This window comes from Episyrphus balteatus, chromosome 3, assembly GCF_945859705.1.
Source record: "Episyrphus balteatus chromosome 3, idEpiBalt1.1, whole genome shotgun sequence".
Lineage (NCBI taxonomy): Eukaryota > Metazoa > Arthropoda > Insecta > Diptera > Syrphidae > Episyrphus > Episyrphus balteatus.
The window spans coordinates 92,915,103-92,938,738 of NC_079136.1; the positions used below are offsets into that span (position 1 = coordinate 92,915,103).

Genomic DNA, 23,636 nt, shown 5'->3' on the forward strand with positions numbered 1-23,636 from the left:
AAAAAATTTGTACGCTCAACGATGAATCTTGCAGGGGTTTGAATTACAACAAAATAACTCACATCCATGCGAGGGCATTTGCAGGACTCCAAAGCATACGAGACATGTAAGTATATTTGTCTATTTTGTTTTCATGTTATCCGTCATATTTTTTTGGGGCAAAGCTTTTATAACCTTTTTTTATTGACTTACTTAATAGTTTTCATGGGGGTTTGTCTTTTCGTCCATCTTCATTTCACCTATAGAGTCACATCCACTTTTGGAACAAATTCATTTTTATTATTAGATAACAAAAATATAAAAAAAAACTTCTGTTTTGACACCCAATTCTACAGCCACCAGTCAATATAGACGATACTTCATCATCACTGAGGATATGTGTGCCATTGGTTTTTGGGGTGGTGGAACATAGAGTACCTACCTAAATGAGTATAAAAACTATCAGGATATAAGTGGAGGGTGCATAAATTCAACAAATTTTTGCCACCACAAACTTCTTCGGTTCAATTCAGTATTAATTGAAATGTCATTGTGACTACAATACGGTGTAGTTGATTAGATACACTTGCAATTTTTTATTTAGGTATGCTTAATTCTTTGGCGCTGGGTACAAAGGTGTTAAGTCAGAAAATGTAGTTTTGAGGAAAATGAAATTGAAGTTTCAATTTTTGTTTGTAAATCTGAATATTGTTATTTTTAAAAAGTAATGATGCAGAAACATCATTTATAAGATCGTTTTTAATATCCATTTGCTGTTGACAAGAAAATGGCCGTTTTAAAAAAAAATTTGTGTTGACTTAACACTTTAAAGCCATTTAGTCTTCAAAAATAAACTTGGTCCAAAGGTTTTAAGTCAAGAAAAATCTTTGTTTACATTGATAACATTGATTTATAAAAGAAAGTTGGAAATATTAATGTGATTAATTACCAAATGTGAAAATTCATTTTGAAATAATATAGGTAATACAGTAGAAAACTCGCTTTTCGTTTTTTTTTCTTCCTCTTGACTTAACGCTTTAGGATCAATTTTTTTATTTACATATTAAAAATGAATGCAAAAACAAAGGAGTTGAGTTAATTTACGCCCTTAGTACCATACAATTTAAATTTTTTTTGACTTAAACCCTTTTTACCGAATCATTTCTAACGGTGGGAGATACGCTAGAGCTATGGCAATAGGACCAAAGGAAAGAGAAAAAAATCTGACTGAAGTCCAATAAAAATCCGAAAATCGATTTTTTTGACTTAACCCCTTTGTACCCGGCATCAAAGAATTATCTTGTGCTTTTTGAAGTTATACTTCTTTTGCGGCGTTGGAGCAAAAAGAGCACGTTGCATGTGGCAAGTTGCATGTGGCAAATTGCATTTGGCAAGTTGCATGTCGCAAGTTGCATGTCGCAAGTTGCATGTCGCAAGTTGCATGTCGCAAGTTGCATGTGGCAAGTGGCATGTGGCAAGTTCCATGTGGCAAGTTGAGTGTGACAAGTTGTACGTGGCAAGTTGAGTTTGGCAAGTTGCATGTGGCAAGTTGCATGTACCAAGTTGCATGTTGCAAGTTGCATGTGGCGAGTTGCGTGTGGCAAGTTCCATGTGGCAATTTTTGTGTCCTAATTTTAAATGACCGCTTTACATAAATAAAGCCTGATTCTTAGGTAGGGTGATTTTTCGTGGTCACATGTTGGTTTATTTCAACAATGCGAATAGAAGATTAACTCGTTAATTTTCATCCGAATATGCACACATTTTCAAATAGGAATATGAATTTATAAAAAGGTCAAAAAGATAGTTTCTTAACAAATTCACCAAAAAACTGGATGAAAGTATTTTAAATAATTTGAAATAATGTTATTAGAAAAATAAAATAACTTAACACGTATGTATGTATCTCCCGAATTTTTGTTGTAGCTTATTTAGTATGTGTATGTGTTTTTCTCGGACGTTTTGTAGGAACTAAAAATTACATTTCGTTGGTAAAATCCTAGCTACTTGGGTTTTCAATTGGTTTCAATTTGAATACCTGTTCTAAAAAGACATTAAAACCTTTGAAATCATATCATATCATTTTTAAACCTACACAGACTAAAAAGACCACATAAGAACAACCAGATTCCGCATTAAATTAAGAAATCAGGAATATCTCGACCAATTGGCAATTAAACCGAAATTTTATTAAAGATTTTGCCTTCTAGATGTCAAATCTATCGATAGGAGTGTCAAGTTTGGGACAAGCATCTTAAATTCCTTAAACATGTTTTGAGATAAAACTTGGTTTGAAATTAGTCAATAATATGGCCGTTAGAATTCAAAAATATTGTTTTGTCCGCACTTTCAATTTTAACTATACTTTTTGGGGCCCCTGATGTATCATTCTTTCGTCACTAAGCTTATTCAAGTAATATTTTTTTGGGCTCTAAGATAATATTACCCTGAGGTAATATATTTTTATAAGATGAAATAATATGTAGCTGGCTACCAATTAATTAGGTCCTGGGGCGTGTCGAGGGTACCGGGTCACCGCCCCAATCGCCCCAATGGTGTGTACGCCCCTGCCAGTAATCATATACTTTTTGAACGTAGGTAGTTAGGAATGTAGAGTTCAAATAATAATATAAAATTTCTTTACAGTAAAATCATTAAAAAAAAAACTATAGCAACATTTTTGAAGTAGGTAAGCCTAACCTAATATACCATAGTGTGTTAAAATAATATTTTTCTCAAGTTGGACATTTATGAACAAAATACATGAGAAAATACAGATGACAAACTGAAAGAAAAAAATCTGCGAGTTTGTAATTTAATACGTACCTACACAGACGTTTATGTTTATCCCGAGTTCATAACACTGATTTTGAAAAAAAAAAAAGGAAAAATTAATGATAAAGTTCTCTTATAATGTCATGGTCTGGTTGTACTTTTGTGAATAAAACTTACTTTTAGGTTCATTGAACTTGTTTTTATTATTCTCTGATATTTAAATATTCTACACAAATATGAGGTGTATAAAACAGGTCAAATAAGTTTTCTGGTTAGAATTTAACATAAATGCAACACTATAGCAAAGACATCAACGTCGTCATGTCGACCTTGTCGCCATGTCGCCTTGTCGCTTTGTCGCCATGTCCCCATGGCCAATGTCGCCATGTGTCGCCAAGAAAAGATACAGGGCCCCAAACTTAATTCTTTTTATTTATGTTTACAATACTTTTCAATGTATATAATCAAAAGATAATAACATTGTTGATTTCCAAAAATTCATTTCATATTTTTTATTGAATTAAATAGAATTTGAGAAAGCACAATTATTTATGTACTTTATCTTGTCACTATCTAACCAGCACGTATTATTCTTGTAGCACATTCATAACTCACGTACTAGCAAACTAAAATCTATATTTTAGATTGCTATAAAGTAAAAACATTCCTAATATACCTAATCCCTTGACAAAACATTGGGTCACCAAAATCATAAAAAAAAGGTTGAAAGCTAGTTTTGTCCATACTCCATACCTAACAAAAAAGTACAGTATTTTTCCCATATATACCCAACTTAATCAAAAATCCATTTTATGTAAATTTATGACGTGCTTCGAATTTAAAATAAAGCTTTTCGACGTACAAATGACTTATTTTTTTGTTTACCAATATAGAGGAGTTTTGAAATTGTTTTTCAAAGAATACACTTTTTTTAGGGAAACACCTTAATTCCCATTGGAGATTCTTTGTCCAGTTTGTCTAGACGCACAAGTCCAAGCAAGAAATTTACTTCAAATGAATCTCTATTTTTTCAATTTTGTTTTTTGTCGTTATCATAGTCCTGGGTGCATATATGCATTATCGAAAACCTTTTACACCATGACCTTAAAGTATTGCCCAAAGTATAAGTTGAAAATATCTATTTAGAAGCAAATTCATCCTCATTAAATTGTAAATTGTTATTCACCCCAATTTGAGCCAGGGACCAACATAATACCAGCACGGCATGTTATTGTTTCAGAGCTTAGTGGGTCAAATCCAGCTAGGATAAGGTGACAACTTAAAACTGGCCAAATGTCACGTTCCAGTCAAACGCGAGCCAGTCATTGTTGTCTATTTAGCGCGAGGTTGTGTGGAGAGCATTGTAAGCTTTTTTGTAAACATGCGGGTGAATTTGTGTTAGAATTTATTGTTTTTCAGTTTTCCATTATTTTATTGTGCCAACAAACATAAGTACATAGTGTTTACATTTTTGTGTTGGGGTTATTTTTTTTGTTTGGTCTTTAAAGAAGCAACAAGTAGGTACAATAAATATAAAATCCCCTGGTACGTGATTTGTCATTCATATAGATTTCGGAGAAATTTGAGTGCGAATGACATCATTCTTTTGGAGAAGATATCCTGAGGAAGATACGAATAAAAAAAAATGTTTTCGATTTATGGGAAAATAAATAAAAAAAATTTGAGCCTTACAACAATAAAACTAGAACAAAATAGTGCAACTAGTTCAAATAAAACACATCATACTACTTCACTGGGGACTGTTTGAAAATATTTAATATTTAATTTATGCTATTCTTCTGTTGATGGAAAATTTGTTTGATTGCGTTAAGAGAACTTTTCAATTTCAAATGAAAAGTTTAAGCTCTTGCCATTTTTAAGAGTGTTTTTAAAAGTTGAACGAAATATTGTTTTTGTATAAGAAAGTGGGGCTAAGAGACGCATGGAGTCGAATAAGGTCGCAAAATAATTTAAATCTTGAGCTAGGCACAAATTGCTTCTATTGGATTAAATTAATTTGTTTTAAAATACACATAAAACATGCATGGTTAAAGCCATTTGAAAGGTCAAATCATTTTATTAATTACTCAAGAAAAGAAAAATTTGCATTACGATTTTTCCATAAAAAAAAGTTACGCATACGCCACAGTGACCCTGTAAGTTAATCACTGATAGTGGAGTAACTAAAGCAAATTATAAGGGAACCCGGCTGAACAGCTCTGATTTTGATGATCTTTTTTTACAAACGTCGGTAATTCAAAATACTTTAAAGTCTATAGGTTAAAAATTGCCGATGTTGCCGTATTGTTTTTTAAAATTAAAATTATAATTTAAGGAAAAAGAAAATATATAGAAGTAAGGAACAATCTTCCATCATTTAAGCGATAAATGCAATTTTCTCAAAAACTGACTTCAATTGCAAAAACAAATATTTTGAACACAACGGCAGCACTTACAATATTTAAATACACTTTCTTAAAAAGCCATAATCTCATTTCTATCAGTTAATCCACTACATTTAATCAAGAGTTTTTGAAAGAATGGTCCTCAAATCAAAATTTTGGAAAAAAAACGTTATTAAAAAATTTTAAATGACTCTTTTTCAAACTTTTTCGTCGTAAAGTATAAATTAAATAAACAAAAATTTTGTCTCCAATAAATAAAAATTAAGAATTTCTTCAATTTCATTAGATTTTTTATTGATAAAAACTGAATTTTTGCATTGAAATAATTGATTTTCTCAAAGACTTTGGCAAATAAGAACTTTTGCTATTTAACTTTCAACAATAAGGGCTATTGAATGAAAAAAAAAATAACTATTGTTAATTTATAAAAGTCACACATACAAACAAAAATTGTAAAAAATCTGCAACTTGAGATATGGACGTTTAAAAGTCAAAACCGTGAAATTTGATGTTTGAGAAATAATTCACCAAAAATCAGCACGAAAGGTATTTGGAATGATGTAGAGAGCAAAAATAAAATACCTCGTATCTGCAAATTTTTTATTGAACTTAGTTTTTGGCTCCTGCGTATTTTAGAAGATCTACAGATTTTTACTTTTCAATACACTGTTTAACGAAAAAAACGAATTTTGAAAATATTTTCTGGTGACCTAAAACTTTCGGTAGGGCATTCAGAATATTTTGAAATAATAAAAAATCCTGCTGATTTTTGGTGAATTATTTCTCAAACATCAAATTTCACGGTTTTGACCTTTAAAAGTCCGAGTGAAAATTGGAAAAGCTTGATTTTTTTTTCAAAAACGGCTCAAAAACTAGAACTAGAAAACTTTGACATTCTAGTTACGTTCCATAGAGGAAGGAATACCTAGAGACGCGACTTCGGTTGGTTTTTCTCTTCCACCCTACAAGCTGCAATGAGAGGAAAAACTCCACAGTGCTTATATATGGTAGTTTTAACGTGCATTTTAAATGGCACCAACACATTCAACTGTGGAGTTGAGCTCAAAACAATTAAAAACAATTTAAGTGCTCAGTAGAGGAATTTATTCATAAAAAAATAATATAATAAATTCAAAACACGAACCTTTTTTTTTTATTTCTGTACATATTTATTGAAAGGTGGGTGTCTGGAGTGAGCTATTTGAGCTATTCAAGTTCATGTACAAACCAAAATCATGTTTAAATTCAAAATTTGTGAGGACATCTACTGGTGAAAGGAACATTATTGCTTTCACACGTATTCACAGGTAGGAAAACAAGAGAAAGAGAGATGTATACCAATTATCTGAAATTAAATTTGCGGGTGTTTTAGGCAAGGGGGGTACGAGTCGGCTCTCTAGGTATTCCTTCCTCTATGTTACGTTCGTCGACATTCACTAATTTTAACCATTATGCATACTTAACTTGTAATTTGCGACGTTTTAGAAATAACAAAAATAACAAATCAATCAAAGTACAAAATCCCAATCCAAATTTCTGTGGCAATAACCCATAACAGCATAAATTGAGTTAATGATGCAGTTTTACTCCTTTTATTTTAAACTATGTATAGGTAAGTGTAAAATGTTTGTTGTTAGAAAGATTAAAAGCCTCCAAAATAGAGAACCACTTACGTTATTATTTCAACATTGCTTAAGAAATTTTGCTGACAAGTCAACTTACGCTTTTGATCCAAATTATTTTTTCTCGCTTTTTCATTCAAGGGGAACAAAAAGTTTAAACAAAACTGCACTTAAGCTTTTGTTCCTTAACATAAAACCATAGCAGATAACACATTTGATACAAGTTGACTTATGTATATGTGATTTTTAAATCATTAACTATGTAAAACTTGACACTTCAAGTCCGTTTTTTCGCTTTATACGAGTTAATTAGTTTACATTAAATAAATTTTCAGAACAAAAAAATCGAAAAAATAGAAAAAAAATAATTTATATCGCTTAGCGTATTTATATTTTTGTTTATGTTAAATTTTGTTTGTTAAAAAGGATTTGAAAACTTCAAACGCTCTTCCTGGTGGAAAAAATTTGACTTAAGCCTAGTACGCAGCTAAAGCGAAACGAAAAATTTTTAAGCCTCAAAAGTCGACAATGAAAATCCAACGAAATAAAATCATCGAGTATTCTGTCAAAATCAAAATAAAAAATATTCAATTTAATTTAAAATCAAGAAAAAGAACAGAAAATAATTTTTAAACGCAAGAAATAAATGAACTAAAAGTGAAAAACCGTCGCTCTTGGAATCAAGAACAATAAAAAGTAAGTAGTGATAAATGAGTGAAAACTCTCCACAGAGATACCCAAAAGAGATGAGAAACTTCTGACGTCATACGGGTTTGCCTACAAGCTGCTTTAGACATTTTTGGATAAGTATACGTGAAAAATCGTAGATTTTTGCTTAGGTGTGCGTAAAAACACCGTGGCTACACTAGAGTGTTTTTCACATTTATTCACGAATACAAAAGAGATTACAACACGAAATAAACAAATTTGTTTTGGGGGGTAAAACGTACGAAAGTTTCCCATCTCCTTTGGGTATCTCTGACTCTCCAATTTTTCCTTTTCATTATGCTACATTTGTATGGAAAATTTCGTTTCGCTTCCGCTGCGTACTAGGCTTTATACTCTAATGGGTTATTGTCACAGGTTTATGTTAATATCTGGTTGTACTTTTTGTACACAATTAATAATCACGACAGAGGCGTAGCTGCTGCTGTATCAGCTGTATCAATGTAACAGGGCCCCCGAATTCTAGGGGCCCCCATGAGACCAGAGCACAAGACGTTTATAAAAAAATTCACATAAATCTATAAACCTCAAATAAAACTTGATTAATAGAGGAGGGGTATTGGGGAGTCGAATTACCCCAAATCAATTTTAGCCTACTTCCGATTATCGTACCTACTTTATTACTTAGTTTAAAATTTTATTTACTCGTAATTAATCTTTATAAATAAAAAGTTCTGGAGGGTCCAACCTCCAGAATCATGCCACAAAAAACTAGCAACGGATGGCTCTGAAACCCTACCAATCTGATTTTGTCTATCAAGAAAAAAAAAAAACTTAAAACCCAGGGGCGGAGTGTACCTACTACGAAACAAAAACAAAGAAGTAAATAGAATTAAATATTTCTGCGGGAGGATCATATTTTGTTATAAATAGGGCCACACACCACTCACAATATTCAGTTTGGCTGTGGTCGTCGTAGAGTTAACATCGACAGTCAGCTCCTGGCCGGTTAAGTGAAACTCATGGGACATGTCTCATATCTCTTCAAACATTTCTCATGAGACATGTCCAATGAGTAATTTCTCATGAGACATGTCCAATGAGAAATGTCCCGAGAGAAATGTCTCGAGAGAAATGTCTCATGAGAAATGTCTCGAGAGAAATGGCTCGAGAGAAAATTCTCATGATAAATGTCGAGATAAATGTCCCGAGATAAATGTCTCACGATAAATGTTTCGCGATAAATGTCTCTCGATAAATGTCTCACGATAAATGTCTCACGATAAATGTCTCACGATAAATGTCTCTCGATAAATGTCTCACGATAAATGTCTCACGATAAATGTCTCGCGGTAAATGTCTCTCGATAAATGTCTCGCGATAAATGTCTCTCGATAAATGTCTCACGATAAATGTCTCGCGATAAATGTCTCTCGATAAATGTCGATAGATAAATGTCTCTCGATAAATGTCTCACGATAAATGTCTCACGATAAATGTCTCACGATAAATGTCTCATGATAAATGTCTCATGATAAATGTCTCATGATAAATGTCTCGAGATAAATGTCTCATGATAAATGTCTTATGATAAATATCTCATGATAAATGTCTCTCGATTAATGTCTCGCGGTAAATGTCTCTCGATTAATGTCACGGTAAATGTCTATCGACATTTAGATAGGTAAATGTCGATAGATAAATGCCGATAGATAAATGTGGATAGATAAATGTGGATCGATAAATGTCGATAGATAAAAGTGGATAGATAAATGTCGATAGATAAATGTCGATAGATAAATGTGGATAGATAAATGTGGATCGATAAATGTCGATAGATAAAAGTGGATCGATAAATGTCGATAGATAAATGTGGATAGATAAATGTGGATAGATAAATGTGGATCGATAAATGTCGATAGATAAATGTGGATAGATAAATGTGGATAGATAAATGTCTATAGATAAATGTCGATAGATAAATGTCGATAGATAAATGTGGATAGATAAATGTGGATCGATAAATGTCTCGCGATAAATGTCTCTCGATAAAAGTCTCTCGATAAATGTCTCACGATAAATGTCTCTCGATAAATGTCTCGCGATAAATGTCTCTCGATAAATGTCTCACGATAAATGTCTCGCGATAAATGTCTCTTCATAAATGTCGATAGATAAATGTCTCTCGATAAATGTCTCACGATAAATGTCGATAGATAAATGTGGATAGATAAATGTCGATAGATAAATGTGGATAGATAAATGTCGATAGATAAATGTCGATAGATAAATGTGGATAGATAAATGTGGATAGATAAATGTGGATCGATAAATGTGGATAGATAAAAGTGGATAGATAAATGTCGATAGATAAATGTGGATAGATAAATGTCGATAGATAAATGTCGATAGATAAATGTGGATAGATAAATGTGGATAGATAAATGTGGATCGATAAATGTCGATAGATAAATGTGGATCGATAAATGTCTCACGATAAATGTCTCTCGATAAATGTCTCTCGATAAATGTCGATAGATAAATGTGGATGGATAAATGTCGATAGATAAATGTCGATAGATAAATGTCGATAGATAAATGTCGATAGATAAATGTCAATAGATAAATGTGGATAGATAAATGTGGATAGATAAATGTGGATCGATAAATGTCGATAGATAAATGTCGATAGATAAATGTGGATAGATAAATGTGGATCGATAAATGTCTCACGATAAATGTCTCACGATAAATGTCTCGCGATAAATGTCTCTCGATAAATGTCTCACGATTAATGTCTCACGATAAATGTCTCGCGGTAAATGTCTCTCGATAAATGTCTCGCGATAAATGTCTCTCGATAAATGTCTCACGATAAATGTCTCGCGATAAATGTCTCTCGATAAATGTCGATAGATAAATGTCTCTCGATAAATGTCTCACGATAAATGTCTCACGATAAATGTCTCATGATAAATGTCTCATGATAAATGTCTCATGATAAATGTCTCATGATAAATGTCTCGAGATAAATGTCTCATGATAAATGTCTTATGATAAATATCTCATGATAAATGTCTCTCGATTAATGTCTCGCGGTAAATGTCTCTCGATTAATGTCGCGGTAAATGTCTCTCGATTAATGTCGCGGTAAATGTCTATCGACATTTAGATAGATAAATGTCGATAGATAAATGTCGATAGATAAATGTGGATAGATAAATGTGGATCGATAAATGTCGATAGATAAAAGTGGATAGATAAATGTCGATAGATAAATGTGGATAGATAAATGTGGATAAATAAATGTGGATATATAAATGTGGATAGATAAATGTGGATAGATAAATGTGGATCGATAAATGTCGATAGATAAAAGTGGATAGATAAATGTCGATAGATAAATGTGGATAGATAAATGTGGATAGATAAATGTGGATCGATAAATGTCGATAGATAAATGTGGATAGATAAATGTGGATAGATAAATGTGGAACGATAAATGTCTCGCGATAAATGTCTCTCGATAAAAGTCTCTCGATAAATGTCTCACGATAAATGTCTCACGATAAATGTCTCTCTATAAATGTCTCTCGATAAATGTGGATAGATAAATGTCGATAGATAAATGTGGATAGATAAATGTCGATAGATAAATGTGGATAGATAAATGTGGATAGATAAATGTGGATCGATAAATGTCGATAGATAAATGTCGATAGATAAATGTGGATAGATAAATGTCTCACGATAAATGTCTCTCTATAAATGTCTCTCGATAAATGTGGATAGATAAATGTCGATAGATAAATGTGGATAGATAAATGTGGATCGATAAATGTCGATAGATAAATGTGGATAGATAAATGTCGATAGATAAATGTCGATAGATAAATGTGGATAGATAAATGTGGATAGATAAATGTGGATAGATAAATGTGGATCGATAAATGTCGATAGATAAATGTGGATAGATAAATGTGGATATATAAATGTCGATAGATAAATGTGGATAGATAAATGTGGATCGATAAATGTCGATAGATAAAAGTGGATAGTTAAATGTCGATAGATAAATGTGGATAGATAAAAGTGGATAGATAAATGTCGATAGATAAATGTGGATTAATAAATGTGGATAGATAAATATGGATCGATAAATGTCGATAGATAAATGTGGATAGATAAATGTCGATAGATAAATGTCGATAGATAAATGTCGATAGACAAATGTGGATAGATAAATGTGGATAGATAAATGTGGATAGATAAATGTGGATCGATAAATGTTTCACGATAAATGTCTCTCAATAAATGTCTCTCGATAAATGTCTCTCGATAAATGTCTCTCGATAAATGTATCTCGATAAATGTCGAAAGATAAATGTTTATAGATTAATGTCGATAGATAAATGTCGATAGATAAATGTCGATAGATAAATGTGGATAGATAAATGTGGATAGATAAATGTGGATCGATAAATGTCGATAGATAAAAGTGGATAGATAAATGTCGATAGATAAATGTGGATAGATAAATGTCGATAAATAAATGTCGATAGATAAATGTGGATCGATAAATGTCGATAGATAAATGTGGATAGATAAATGTCGATAGATAAATGTGGATAGATAAATGTGGATCGATAAATGTCTCACGATAAATGTCTCTCAATAAATGTCTCTCGATAAATGTCGCTCGATAAATATCTCACGATAAATGTCTCTCGATAAATGTCTCGCGATAAATGTCTCTCGATAAATGTCGAAAGATAAATGTGGATGGATAAATGTCGATAGATAAATGTCGATAGATAAATGTCGATAGATAAATGTGGATAGATAAATGTGGATAGATAAATGTGGATCGATAAATGTCGATAGATAAAAGTGGATAGATAAATGTCGATAGATAAATGTGGATAGATAAATGTCGATAGATAAATGTCGATAGATAAATGTGGATCGATAAATGTCGATAGATAAATGTGGATAGATAAATGTCGATAGATAAATGTGGATAGATAAATGTGGATCGATAAATGTCTCGCGAAAAATGTCTCTCGATAAAAGTCTCTCGATAAATGTCTCACGATAAATGTCTCTCGATAAATGTGGATAGATAAATGTGTATAGATAAATGTCGATAGATAAATGTGGATAGATAAATGTCGATAGATAAATGTCGATAGATAAATGTGGATAGATAAATGTGGATCGATAAATGTCGATAGATAAATGTCGATAGATAAATGTGGATAGATAAATGTGGATAGATAAATGTGGATAGATAAATGTGGATCGATAAATGTCGATAGATAAATGTGGATAAATAAATGTGGATAGATAAATGTCGATAGATAAATGTCGATAGATAAATGTGGATATATAAATGTCGATGGATAAATGTGGATAGATAAATGTGGATCGATAAATGTCGATAGATAAAAGTGGATAGATAAATGTCGATAGATAAATGTGGATAGATAAAAGTGGATCGATAAATGTCGATAGATAAATGTGGATAGATAAATGTGGATAGATAAATGTGGATCGATAAATGTCGATAGATAAATGTGGATAGATAAATGTGGATAGATAAATGTCTATAGATAAATGTCGATAGATAAATGTCGATAGATAAATGTGGATAGATAAATGTGGATCGATAAATGTCTCGCGATAAATGTCTCTCGATAAAAGTCTCTCGATAAATGTCTCACGATAAATGTCTCTCGATAAATGTCTCGCGATAAATGTCTCTCGATAAATGTCTCACGATAAATGTCTCGCGATAAATGTCTCTTCATAAATGTCGATAGATAAATGTCTCTCGATAAATGTCTCACGATAAATGTCGATAGATAAATGTGGATAGATAAATGTCGATAGATAAATGTGGATAGATAAATGTCGATAGATAAATGTCGATAGATAAATGTGGATAGATAAATGTGGATAGATAAATGTGGATCGATAAATGTCAATAGATAAATGTGGATCGATAAATGTCTCACGATAAATGTCTCTCGATAATTGTCTCTCGATAAATGTCGATAGATAAATGTGGATGGATAAATGTCGATAGATAAATGTCGATAGATAAATGTCGATAGATAAATGTCGATAGATAAATGTCAATAGATAAATGTGGATAGATAAATGTGGATAGATAAATGTGGATCGATAAATGTCGATAGATAAATGTCGATAGATAAATGTGGATAGATAAATGTGGATCGATAAATGTCTCACGATAAATGTCTCACGATAAATGTCTCGCGATAAATGTCTCTCGATTAATGTCTCACGATTAATGTCTCACGATAAATGTCTCGCGGTAAATGTCTCTCGATAAATGTCTCGCGATAAATGTCTCTCGATAAATGTCTCACGATAAATGTCTCGCGATAAATGTCTCTCGATAAATGTCGATAGATAAATGTCTCTCGATAAATGTCTCACGATAAATGTCTCACGATAAATGTCTCACGATAAATGTCTCATGATAAATGTCTCATGATAAATGTCTCATGATAAATGTCTCATGATAAATGTCTCGAGATAAATGTCTCATGATAAATGTCTTATGATAAATATCTCATGATAAATGTCTCTCGATTAATGTCTCGCGGTAAATGTCTCTCGATTAATGTCGCGGTAAATGTCTATCGACATTTAGATAGATAAATGTCGATAGATAAATGTCGATAGATAAATGTGGATAGATAAATGTGGATCGATAAATGTCGATAGATAAAAGTGGATAGATAAATGTCGATAGATAAATGTGGATAGATAAATGTGGATAAATAAATGTGGATATATAAATGTGGATAGATAAATGTGGATAGATAAATGTGGATCGATAAATGTCGATAGGTAAATGTGGATAGATAAATGTGGATCGATAAATGTCGATAGATAAATGTGGATAGATAAATGTAGATAGATAAATGTGGATAGATAAATGTGGATCGATAAATGTCTCGCGATAAATGTCTCTCGATAAAAGTCTCTCGATAAATGTCTCACGATAAATGTCTCACGATAAATGTCTCTCTATAAATGTCTCTCGATAAATGTGGATAGATAAATGTCGATAGATAAATGTGGATAGATAAATGTCGATAGATAAATGTGGATAGATAAATGTGGATAGATAAATGTGGATCGATAAATGTCGATAGATAAATGTCGATAGATAAATGTGGATAGATAAATGTCTCACGATAAATGTCTCTCTATAAATGTCTCTCGATAAATGTGGATAGATAAATGTCGATAGATAAATGTGGATAGATAAATGTGGATCGATAAATGTCGATAGATAAATGTGGATCGATAAATGTCTCACGATAAATGTCTCTCAATAAATGTCTCTCGATAAATGTCTCACGATAAATGTCTCTCGATAAATGTCTCGCGATAAATGTCGCTCGATAAATGTCTCACGATAAATGTCTCTCGATAAATGTCTCTCGATAAATGTATCTCGATAAATGTCGAAAGATAAATGTTTATAGATTAATGTCGATAGATAAATGTCGATAGATAAATGTCGATAGATAAATGTGGATAGATAAATGTGGATAGATAAATGTGGATCGATAAATGTCGATAGATAAAAGTGGATAGATAAATATCGATAGATAAATGTGGATAGATAAATGTCGATAGATAAATGTCGATAGATAAATGTGGATCGATAAATGTCGATAGATAAATGTGGATAGATAAATGTCGATAGATAAATGTGGATAGATAAATGTGGATCGATAAATGTCTCACGATAAATGTCTCTCGATAAATGTCGCTCGATAAATGTCTCACGATAAATGTCTCTCGATAAATGTCTCGCGATAAATGTCTCTCGATAAATGTCGAAAGATAAATGTGGATGGATAAATGTCGATAGATAAATGTCGATAGATAAATGTCGATAGATAAATGTGGATAGATAAATGTGGATAGATAAATGTGGATCGATAAATGTCGATAGATAAAAGTGGATAGATAAATGTCGATAGATAAATGTGGATAGATAAATGTCGATAGATAAAAGTCGATCGATAAATGTGGATCGATAAATGTCGATAGATAAATGTGGATAGATAAATGTCGATAGATAAATGTGGATAGATAAATGTGGATCGATAAATGTCTCGCGAAAAATGTCTCTCGATAAAAGTCTCTCGATAAATGTCTCACGATAAATGTCTCTCGATAAATGTGGATAGATAAATGTGTATAGATAAATGTCGATAGATAAATGTGGATAGATAAATGTCGATAGATAAATGTCGATAGATAAATGTGGATAGATAAATGTGGATAGATAAATGTGGATCGATAAATGTCGATAGATAAATGTCGATAGATAAATGTGGATAGATAAATGTGGATAGATAAATGTGGATAGATAAATGTGGATAGATAAATGTGGATCGATAAATGTCGATAGATAAATGTGGATAAATAAATGTGGATAGATAAATGTCGATAGATAAATGTCGATAGATAAATGTGGATATATAAATGTCGATGGATAAATGTGGATAGATAAATGTGGATCGATAAATGTCGATAGATAAAAGTGGATAGATAAATGTCGATAGATAAATGTGGATAGATAAAAGTGGATAGATAAATGTCGATAGATAAATGTGGATAGATAAATGTCGATAGATAAATGTCGATAGATAAATGTCGATAGACAAATGTGGATAGATAAATGTGGATAGATAAATGTGGATGGATAAATGTCGATAGATAAAAGTGGATAGATAAATGTCGATAGATAAATGTGGATAGATAAATGTGGATAGATAAATGTCGATAGATAATTGTGGATAGATAAATGTCGATAGATAAATGTCGATAGATAAATGTCGATAGATAAATGTGGATAGATAAATGTGGATAAATAAATGTGGATAGATAAATGTCGATAGATAAATGTGGATAGATAAATGTGGATCGATAAATGTCGATAGATAAATGTGGATAGATAAATGTCGATAGATAAATGTCGATAGACAAATGTGGATAGATAAATGTGGATAGATAAATGTGGATCGATAAAATGTCGATAGATAAAAGTGGATAGATAAATGTCGATAGATAAATGTGGATAAATAAATGTGGATAGATAAATGTGGATAGATAAATGTGCATAGATAAATATGGATCGATAAATGTCGATAGATAAATGTGGATAGATAAATGTCGATAGATAAATGTGGATAGACAAATGTGGATCGATAAATGTCGATAGATAAAAGTGGATAGATAAATGTCGATAGATAAATGTGGATAAATAAATGTGGATAAATAAATGTGAATAGATAAATGTGGATAGATAAATGTGGATAGATAAATGTGGATAGATAAATGTGGATCGATAAATGTCGATAGATAAATGTGGATAGATAAATGTGGATAGATAAATGTCGATAGATAAAAGTGGATAGATAAATGTCGACAGATAAATGTGGATAAATAAATGTGGATAGATAAATGTCGATAGATAAATGTGGATAGATAAATGTCGATAGATAAATGTGGATCGATAAATGTCTCGCGATAAATGTCTCTCGATAAAAGTCTCTCGATAAATGTCTCACGATAAATATCTCACGATAAATGTCTCTCGATAAATGTCGATAGATAAATGTCTCGCGATAAATGTCTCTCGATAAATGTCGATAGATAAATGTCGATAGATAAATGTCGATAGATAAATGTGGATAGATAAATGTCGATAGATAAATGTGGATCGATAAATGTCTCGCGATAAATGTCTCTCGATAAAAGTCTCTCGATAAATGTCTCACGATAAATATCTCACGATAAATGTCTCTCGATAAATGTCTCTCGATAAATGTCGATAGATAAATGTGGATAGATAAATGTCGATAGATAATTGTGGATAGATAAATGTCGATAGATAAATGTCGATAGATAAATGTCGATAGATAAATGTGGATCGATAAATGTCTCGCGATAAATGTCTCTCGATAAAAGTCTCTCGATAAATGTCTCACGATAAATGTCTCTCGATAAATGTCTCGCGATAAATGTCTCTCGATAAATGTCGATAGATAAATGTGGATAGATAAATGTGGATAGATAAATGTGGATAGATAATTGTGGATAGATAAATGTCGATAGATAAATGTGAATAGATAAATGTCGATAGATAAATGTCGATAGATAAATGTGGATAGATTAATGTCGATAGATAAATGTGGATAGATAAATGTCTAGCGATAAATGTCTCTCGATAAATGTCTCTCGATAAATGTCGATAGATAAATGTGGATAGATAAATGTCGATTGATAAATGTGGATAGATAAATGTCGATAGATAAATGCCGATAGATAAATGTGGATAGATAAATGTGGATAGATAAATATGGATCGATAAATGTCGATAGATAAATGTGGATAGATCAATGTCGATAGATAAATGTCGATAGATAAATGTGGATAGAAAAATGTCTCATGATAAATGTCTCACGATAAATGTCTCTCATTTACATTTATCGAGAGACATTTATCTATCCACATTTATCTATCGACATTTATCTATCCACATTTATCTATCGACATTTATCGAGAGACATTTATCGTGAGACATTTATCGAGAGACATTTATCGTGAGACATTTATCTATCCACATTTATCTATCGACATTTATCGAGAGACATTTATCTATCGACATTTTTCTATCCACATTTATCTATCCACATTTATCTATCGACATTTATCTATCGACATTTATCTATCCACATTTATCTTTCGACATTTATCTATCGACATTTATCTATCCACATTTATCTATCGACATTTATCTATCGACATTTATCTTTCGACATTTATCTATCGACATTTATCGATCCCCATTTATCTATCACATTTATCTATCGACATTTATCCATCGACATTTATCTATCGACATTTATCTATCGACATTTTTCTATCCCCATTTATCTATCTCACGATAAATGTCTCTCGATAAATGACATTTATCGAGAGACATTTATCGAGAGACATTTATCTATCGACATTTATCGTGAGACATTTATCGAGAGACATTTATCGAGAGACATTTATCGTGAGACATTTATCATGAGACATTTATCTATCCACATTTATCTATCGACATTTATCTATCGACATTTATCTATCGACATTTTTCTATCCACATTTATCTATCCACATTTATCTATCGACATTTATCTATCGACATTTATCTATCCACATTTATCTATCGACATTTATCTATCGACATTTATCGATCCCCATTTATCTATCCACATTTATCTATCGACATTTATCTATCGACATTTATCTATCGACATTTTTCTATCCACATTTATCTATCCACATTTATCTATCGACATTTATCTATCGACATTTATCGAGAGACATTTATCGTGAGACATTTATGGAGAGACATTTATCGAGAGACATTTATCTTGAGACATTTATCGAGAGACATTTATCGAGAGACATTTATCGCGAGACATTTATCGAGAGACATTTATCTCGAGACATTTATCATGAGACATTTATCATGAGACATTTATCATGGGACATTTATCTCGAGACATTTATCTCGAGACATTTATCATGAGATATTTATCATGAGACATTTATCATGAGACATTTATCGTGAGACATTTGTCGTGAGACATTTATCGAGAGACATTTATCGAGAGACATTTATCGAGAGACATTTATCGTGAGACATTTATCGAGAGACATTTATCGTGAGACATTTATCGAGAGACATTTACCATGAGATATTTATCATGAGACATTTATCATGAGACATTTATCTCGAGACATTTATCATGAGACATTTATCATGAGACATTTATCATGAGACATTTATCGTGAGACATTTATCTCGAGACATTTATCGAGAGACATTTATCGAGAGACATTTATCGTGAGACATTTATCGAGAGACATTTATCGTGAGACATTTATCGAGAGACATTTACCATGAGATATTTATCATGAGACATTTATCATGAGACATTTATCTCGAGACATTTATCGAGAGACATTTATCGAGAGACATTTATCGAGAGACATTTATCGTGAGACATTTATCGAGAGACATTTATCGTGAGACATTTATCGAGAGACATTTACCATGAGATATTTATCATGAGACATTTATCATGAGACATTTATCTCGAGACATTTATCGAGAGACATTTATCGAGAGACATTTATCGAGAGACATTTATCGTGAGACATTTATCGAGAGACATTTATCGTGAGACATTTATCGAGAGACATTTACCATGAGATATTTATCATGAGACATTTATCATGAGACATTTATCTCGAGACATTTATCATTAGACATTTATCATGAGACATTTATCATGAGACATTTATTGTGAGACATTTATCGTGAGACATTTATCGTGAGACATTTATCGTGAGACATTTATCGAGAGACATTTATCTATCGACATTTATCGAGAGACATTTATCGTGAGACATTTATCGAGAGACATTTATCGAGAGACATTTATCGTGAGACATTTATCGAGAGACATTTGTCATGAGATATTTATCATGAGACATTTATCATGAGACATTTATCTCGAGACATTTATCGAGAGACATTTATCGAGAGACATTTATCGAGAGACATTTATCGTGAGACATTTATCGAGAGACATATATCGTGAGACATTTATCGAGAGACATTTACCATGAGATATTTATCATGAGACATTTATCATGAGACATTTATCTCGAGACATTTATCATGAGACATTTATCATGAGACATTTATCGTGAGACATTTATCGTGAGACATTTATCGTGAGACATTTATCGTGAGACATTTATCGAGAGACATTTATCTATCGACATTTATCGAGAGACATTTATCGTGAGACATTTATCGAGAGACATTTATCGAGAGACATTTATCGTGAGACATTTATCGAGAGACATTTATCGAGAGACATTTATCGTGAGACATTTATCTCGAGACATTTATCATGAGACATTTATCTCGAGACATTTATCTCGAGACATTTATCATGAGATATTTATCATGAGACATTTATCATTAGACATTTATAATGCGACATTTATTATGAGACATTTATCTCGAGACATTTATCATGAGACATTTATCATTGGACATTTATCTCGAGACATTTATCTCGAGACATTTATCTCGAGACATTTATCATGAGACATTTATCATGAGTTATTTATCATGGGACATTTATCTCGAGACATTTATCTTGACACATTTATCTCGAGACATTTATCTTGAGACATTTATCTCGAGACATTTATCTCGATAAATTTATCGCGAGACATTTATCGAGAGACATTTATCGATAGACATTTATCGAGAGACATTTATCGTGAGACATTTATCGAGAGACATTTATCGTGAGACATTTATCGAGAGACATTTATTGAGAGACATTTATCGTGAGACATTTATTGTGAGACATTTATCGAGAGACAATTATCGCGAGACATTTATCGTGAGACATTTATCGAGAGACATTTATCGAGAGACATTTATCGAGAGACATTTATCGTGAGACATTTATCGAGAGACATTTATCGAGAGACATTTATCGAGAGACATTTATCGTGAGACATTTATGGAGAGACATTTATCGAGAGACATTTATCGTGAGACATTTATCGAGAGACATTTATCGAGAGACATTTATCGCGAGACATTTATCGAGAGACATTTATCTCGAGACATTTATCATGAGACATTTATCATGAGACATTTATCATGGGACATTTATCTCGAGACATTTATCTCGAGACATTTATCATGAGATATTTATCATGAGACATTTATCATGAGACATTTATCGTGAGACATTTGTCGTGAGACATTTATCGAGAGACATTTATCGAGAGACATTTATCGAGAGACATTTATCGTGAGACATTTATCGAGAGACATTTATCGTGAGACATTTATCGAGAGACATTTACCATGAGATATTTATCATGAGACATTTATCATGAGACATTTATCTCGAGACATTTATCATGAGACATTTATCATGAGACATTTATCATGAGACATTTATCGTGAGACATTTATCTCGAGACATTTATCGAGAGACATTTATCGAGAGACATTTATCGAGAGACATTTATCGTGAGACATTTATCGAGAGACATTTATCGTGAGACATTTATCGAGAGACATTTACCATGAGATATTTATCATGAGACATTTATCATGAGACATTTATCTCGAGACATTTATCGAGAGACATTTATCGAGAGACATTTATCGAGAGACATTTATCGTGAGACATTTATCGAGAGACATTTATCGTGAGACATTTATCGAGAGACATTTACCATGAGATATTTATCGTGAGACATTTATCGAGAGACATTTATCGTGAGACATTTATCGAGAGACATTTGTCATGAGATATTTATCATGAGACATTTATCATGAGACATTTATCTCGAGACATTTATCGAGAGACATTTATCGAGAGACATTTATCGAGAGACATTTATCGTGAGACATTTATCGAGAGACATTTATCGTGAGACATTTATCGAGAGACATTTACCATGAGATATTTATCATGAGACATTTATCATGAGACATTTATCTCGAGACATTTATCATGAGACATTTATCATGAGACATTTATCATGAGACATTTATCGTGAGACATTTATCGTGAGACATTTATCGTGAGACATTTATCGTGAGACATTTATCGAGAGACATTTATCTATCGACATTTATCGAGAGACATTTATCGTGAGACATTTATCGAGAGACATTTATCGAGAGACATTTATCGTGAGACATTTATAGAGAGACATTTATCGAGAGACATTTATCGTGAGACATTTATCTCGAGACATTTATCATGAGACATTTATCTCGAGACATTTATCTCGAGACATTTATCATGAGATATTTATCATGAGACATTTATCATTAGACATTTATAATGCGACATTTATTATGAGACATTTATCTCGAGACATTTATCATGAGACATTTATCATTGGACATTTATCTCGAGACATTTATCTCGAGACATTTATCATGAGACATTTATCATGAGTTATTTATCATGGGACATTTATCTCGAGACATTTATCTTGACACATTTATCTCGAGACATTTATCTTGAGACATTTATCTCGAGACATTTATCTCGATAAATTTATCGCGAGACATTTATCGAGAGACATTTATCGGGAGACATTTATCGAGAGACATTTATCGTGAGACATTTATCGAGAGACATTTATCGTGAGACATTTATCGAGAGACATTTATTGAGAGACATTTATCGTGAGACATTTATTGTGAGACATTTATCGAGAGACATTTATCGCGAGACATTTATCGTGAGACATTTATCGAGAGACATTTATCGAGAGACATTTATCGAGAGACATTTATCGTGAGACATTTATCGAGAGACATTTATCGAGAGACATTTATCGTGAGACATTTATCTCGAGACATTTATCTCGAGTTATTTATCATGAGACATTTATAATGCGACATTTATCATGAGACATTTATCTCGAGACATTTATCTCGAGACATTTATCATGAGATATTTATCATGAGACATTTATCATGAGACATTTATAATGCGACATTTATCATGAGACATTTATCTCGAGACATTTATCTCGAGACATTTATCATGAGATATTTATCATGAGACATTTATCATGAGACATTTATCTCGAGACATTTATCTCGAGTTATTTATCATGAGACATTTATAATGCGACATTTATCATGAGACATTTATCTCGAGACATTTATCTCGAGACATTTATCATGAGATATTTATCATGAGACATTTATCATGAGACATTTATCTCGAGACATTTATCTCGAGACATTTATCTCAAAACATTTATCATGAGACATTTATCATGCGAAATTTATCATGAGGCATTTATCTCGAGACATTTATCTCGAGACATTTATCATAAGACATTCGTCATTGGACATGTCTCATGAGAAATGTCTCATTAGAAATTTCTCATGAGACATGTCTCATTTTGCGTTTTGCAAAATTTAAATTTTTTTTTGCAGATTTTGAAGTAAACTAGACCGAAATGAATCGCTTACATTCCCGATTTTGTAGAAAACTAGTCC

General features: G+C 31.8%; 1 protein-coding gene across 2 annotated transcripts in view; it reads left to right on the forward strand.

Moving 5' to 3' along the window:
* The window catches only part of LOC129914419 (relaxin receptor 1), a 61,880-nt gene that overhangs the window by 31,504 nt on the left and 6,740 nt on the right, over positions 1–23,636 (forward strand). For both annotated transcript variants that reach the window (XM_055993670.1, XM_055993671.1), the window contains one exon: positions 35–106. In XM_055993670.1, coding sequence (XP_055849645.1) covers positions 35–106 — 72 coding nt within the window. The remainder of the gene's footprint in view (positions 1–34; positions 107–23,636) is intronic.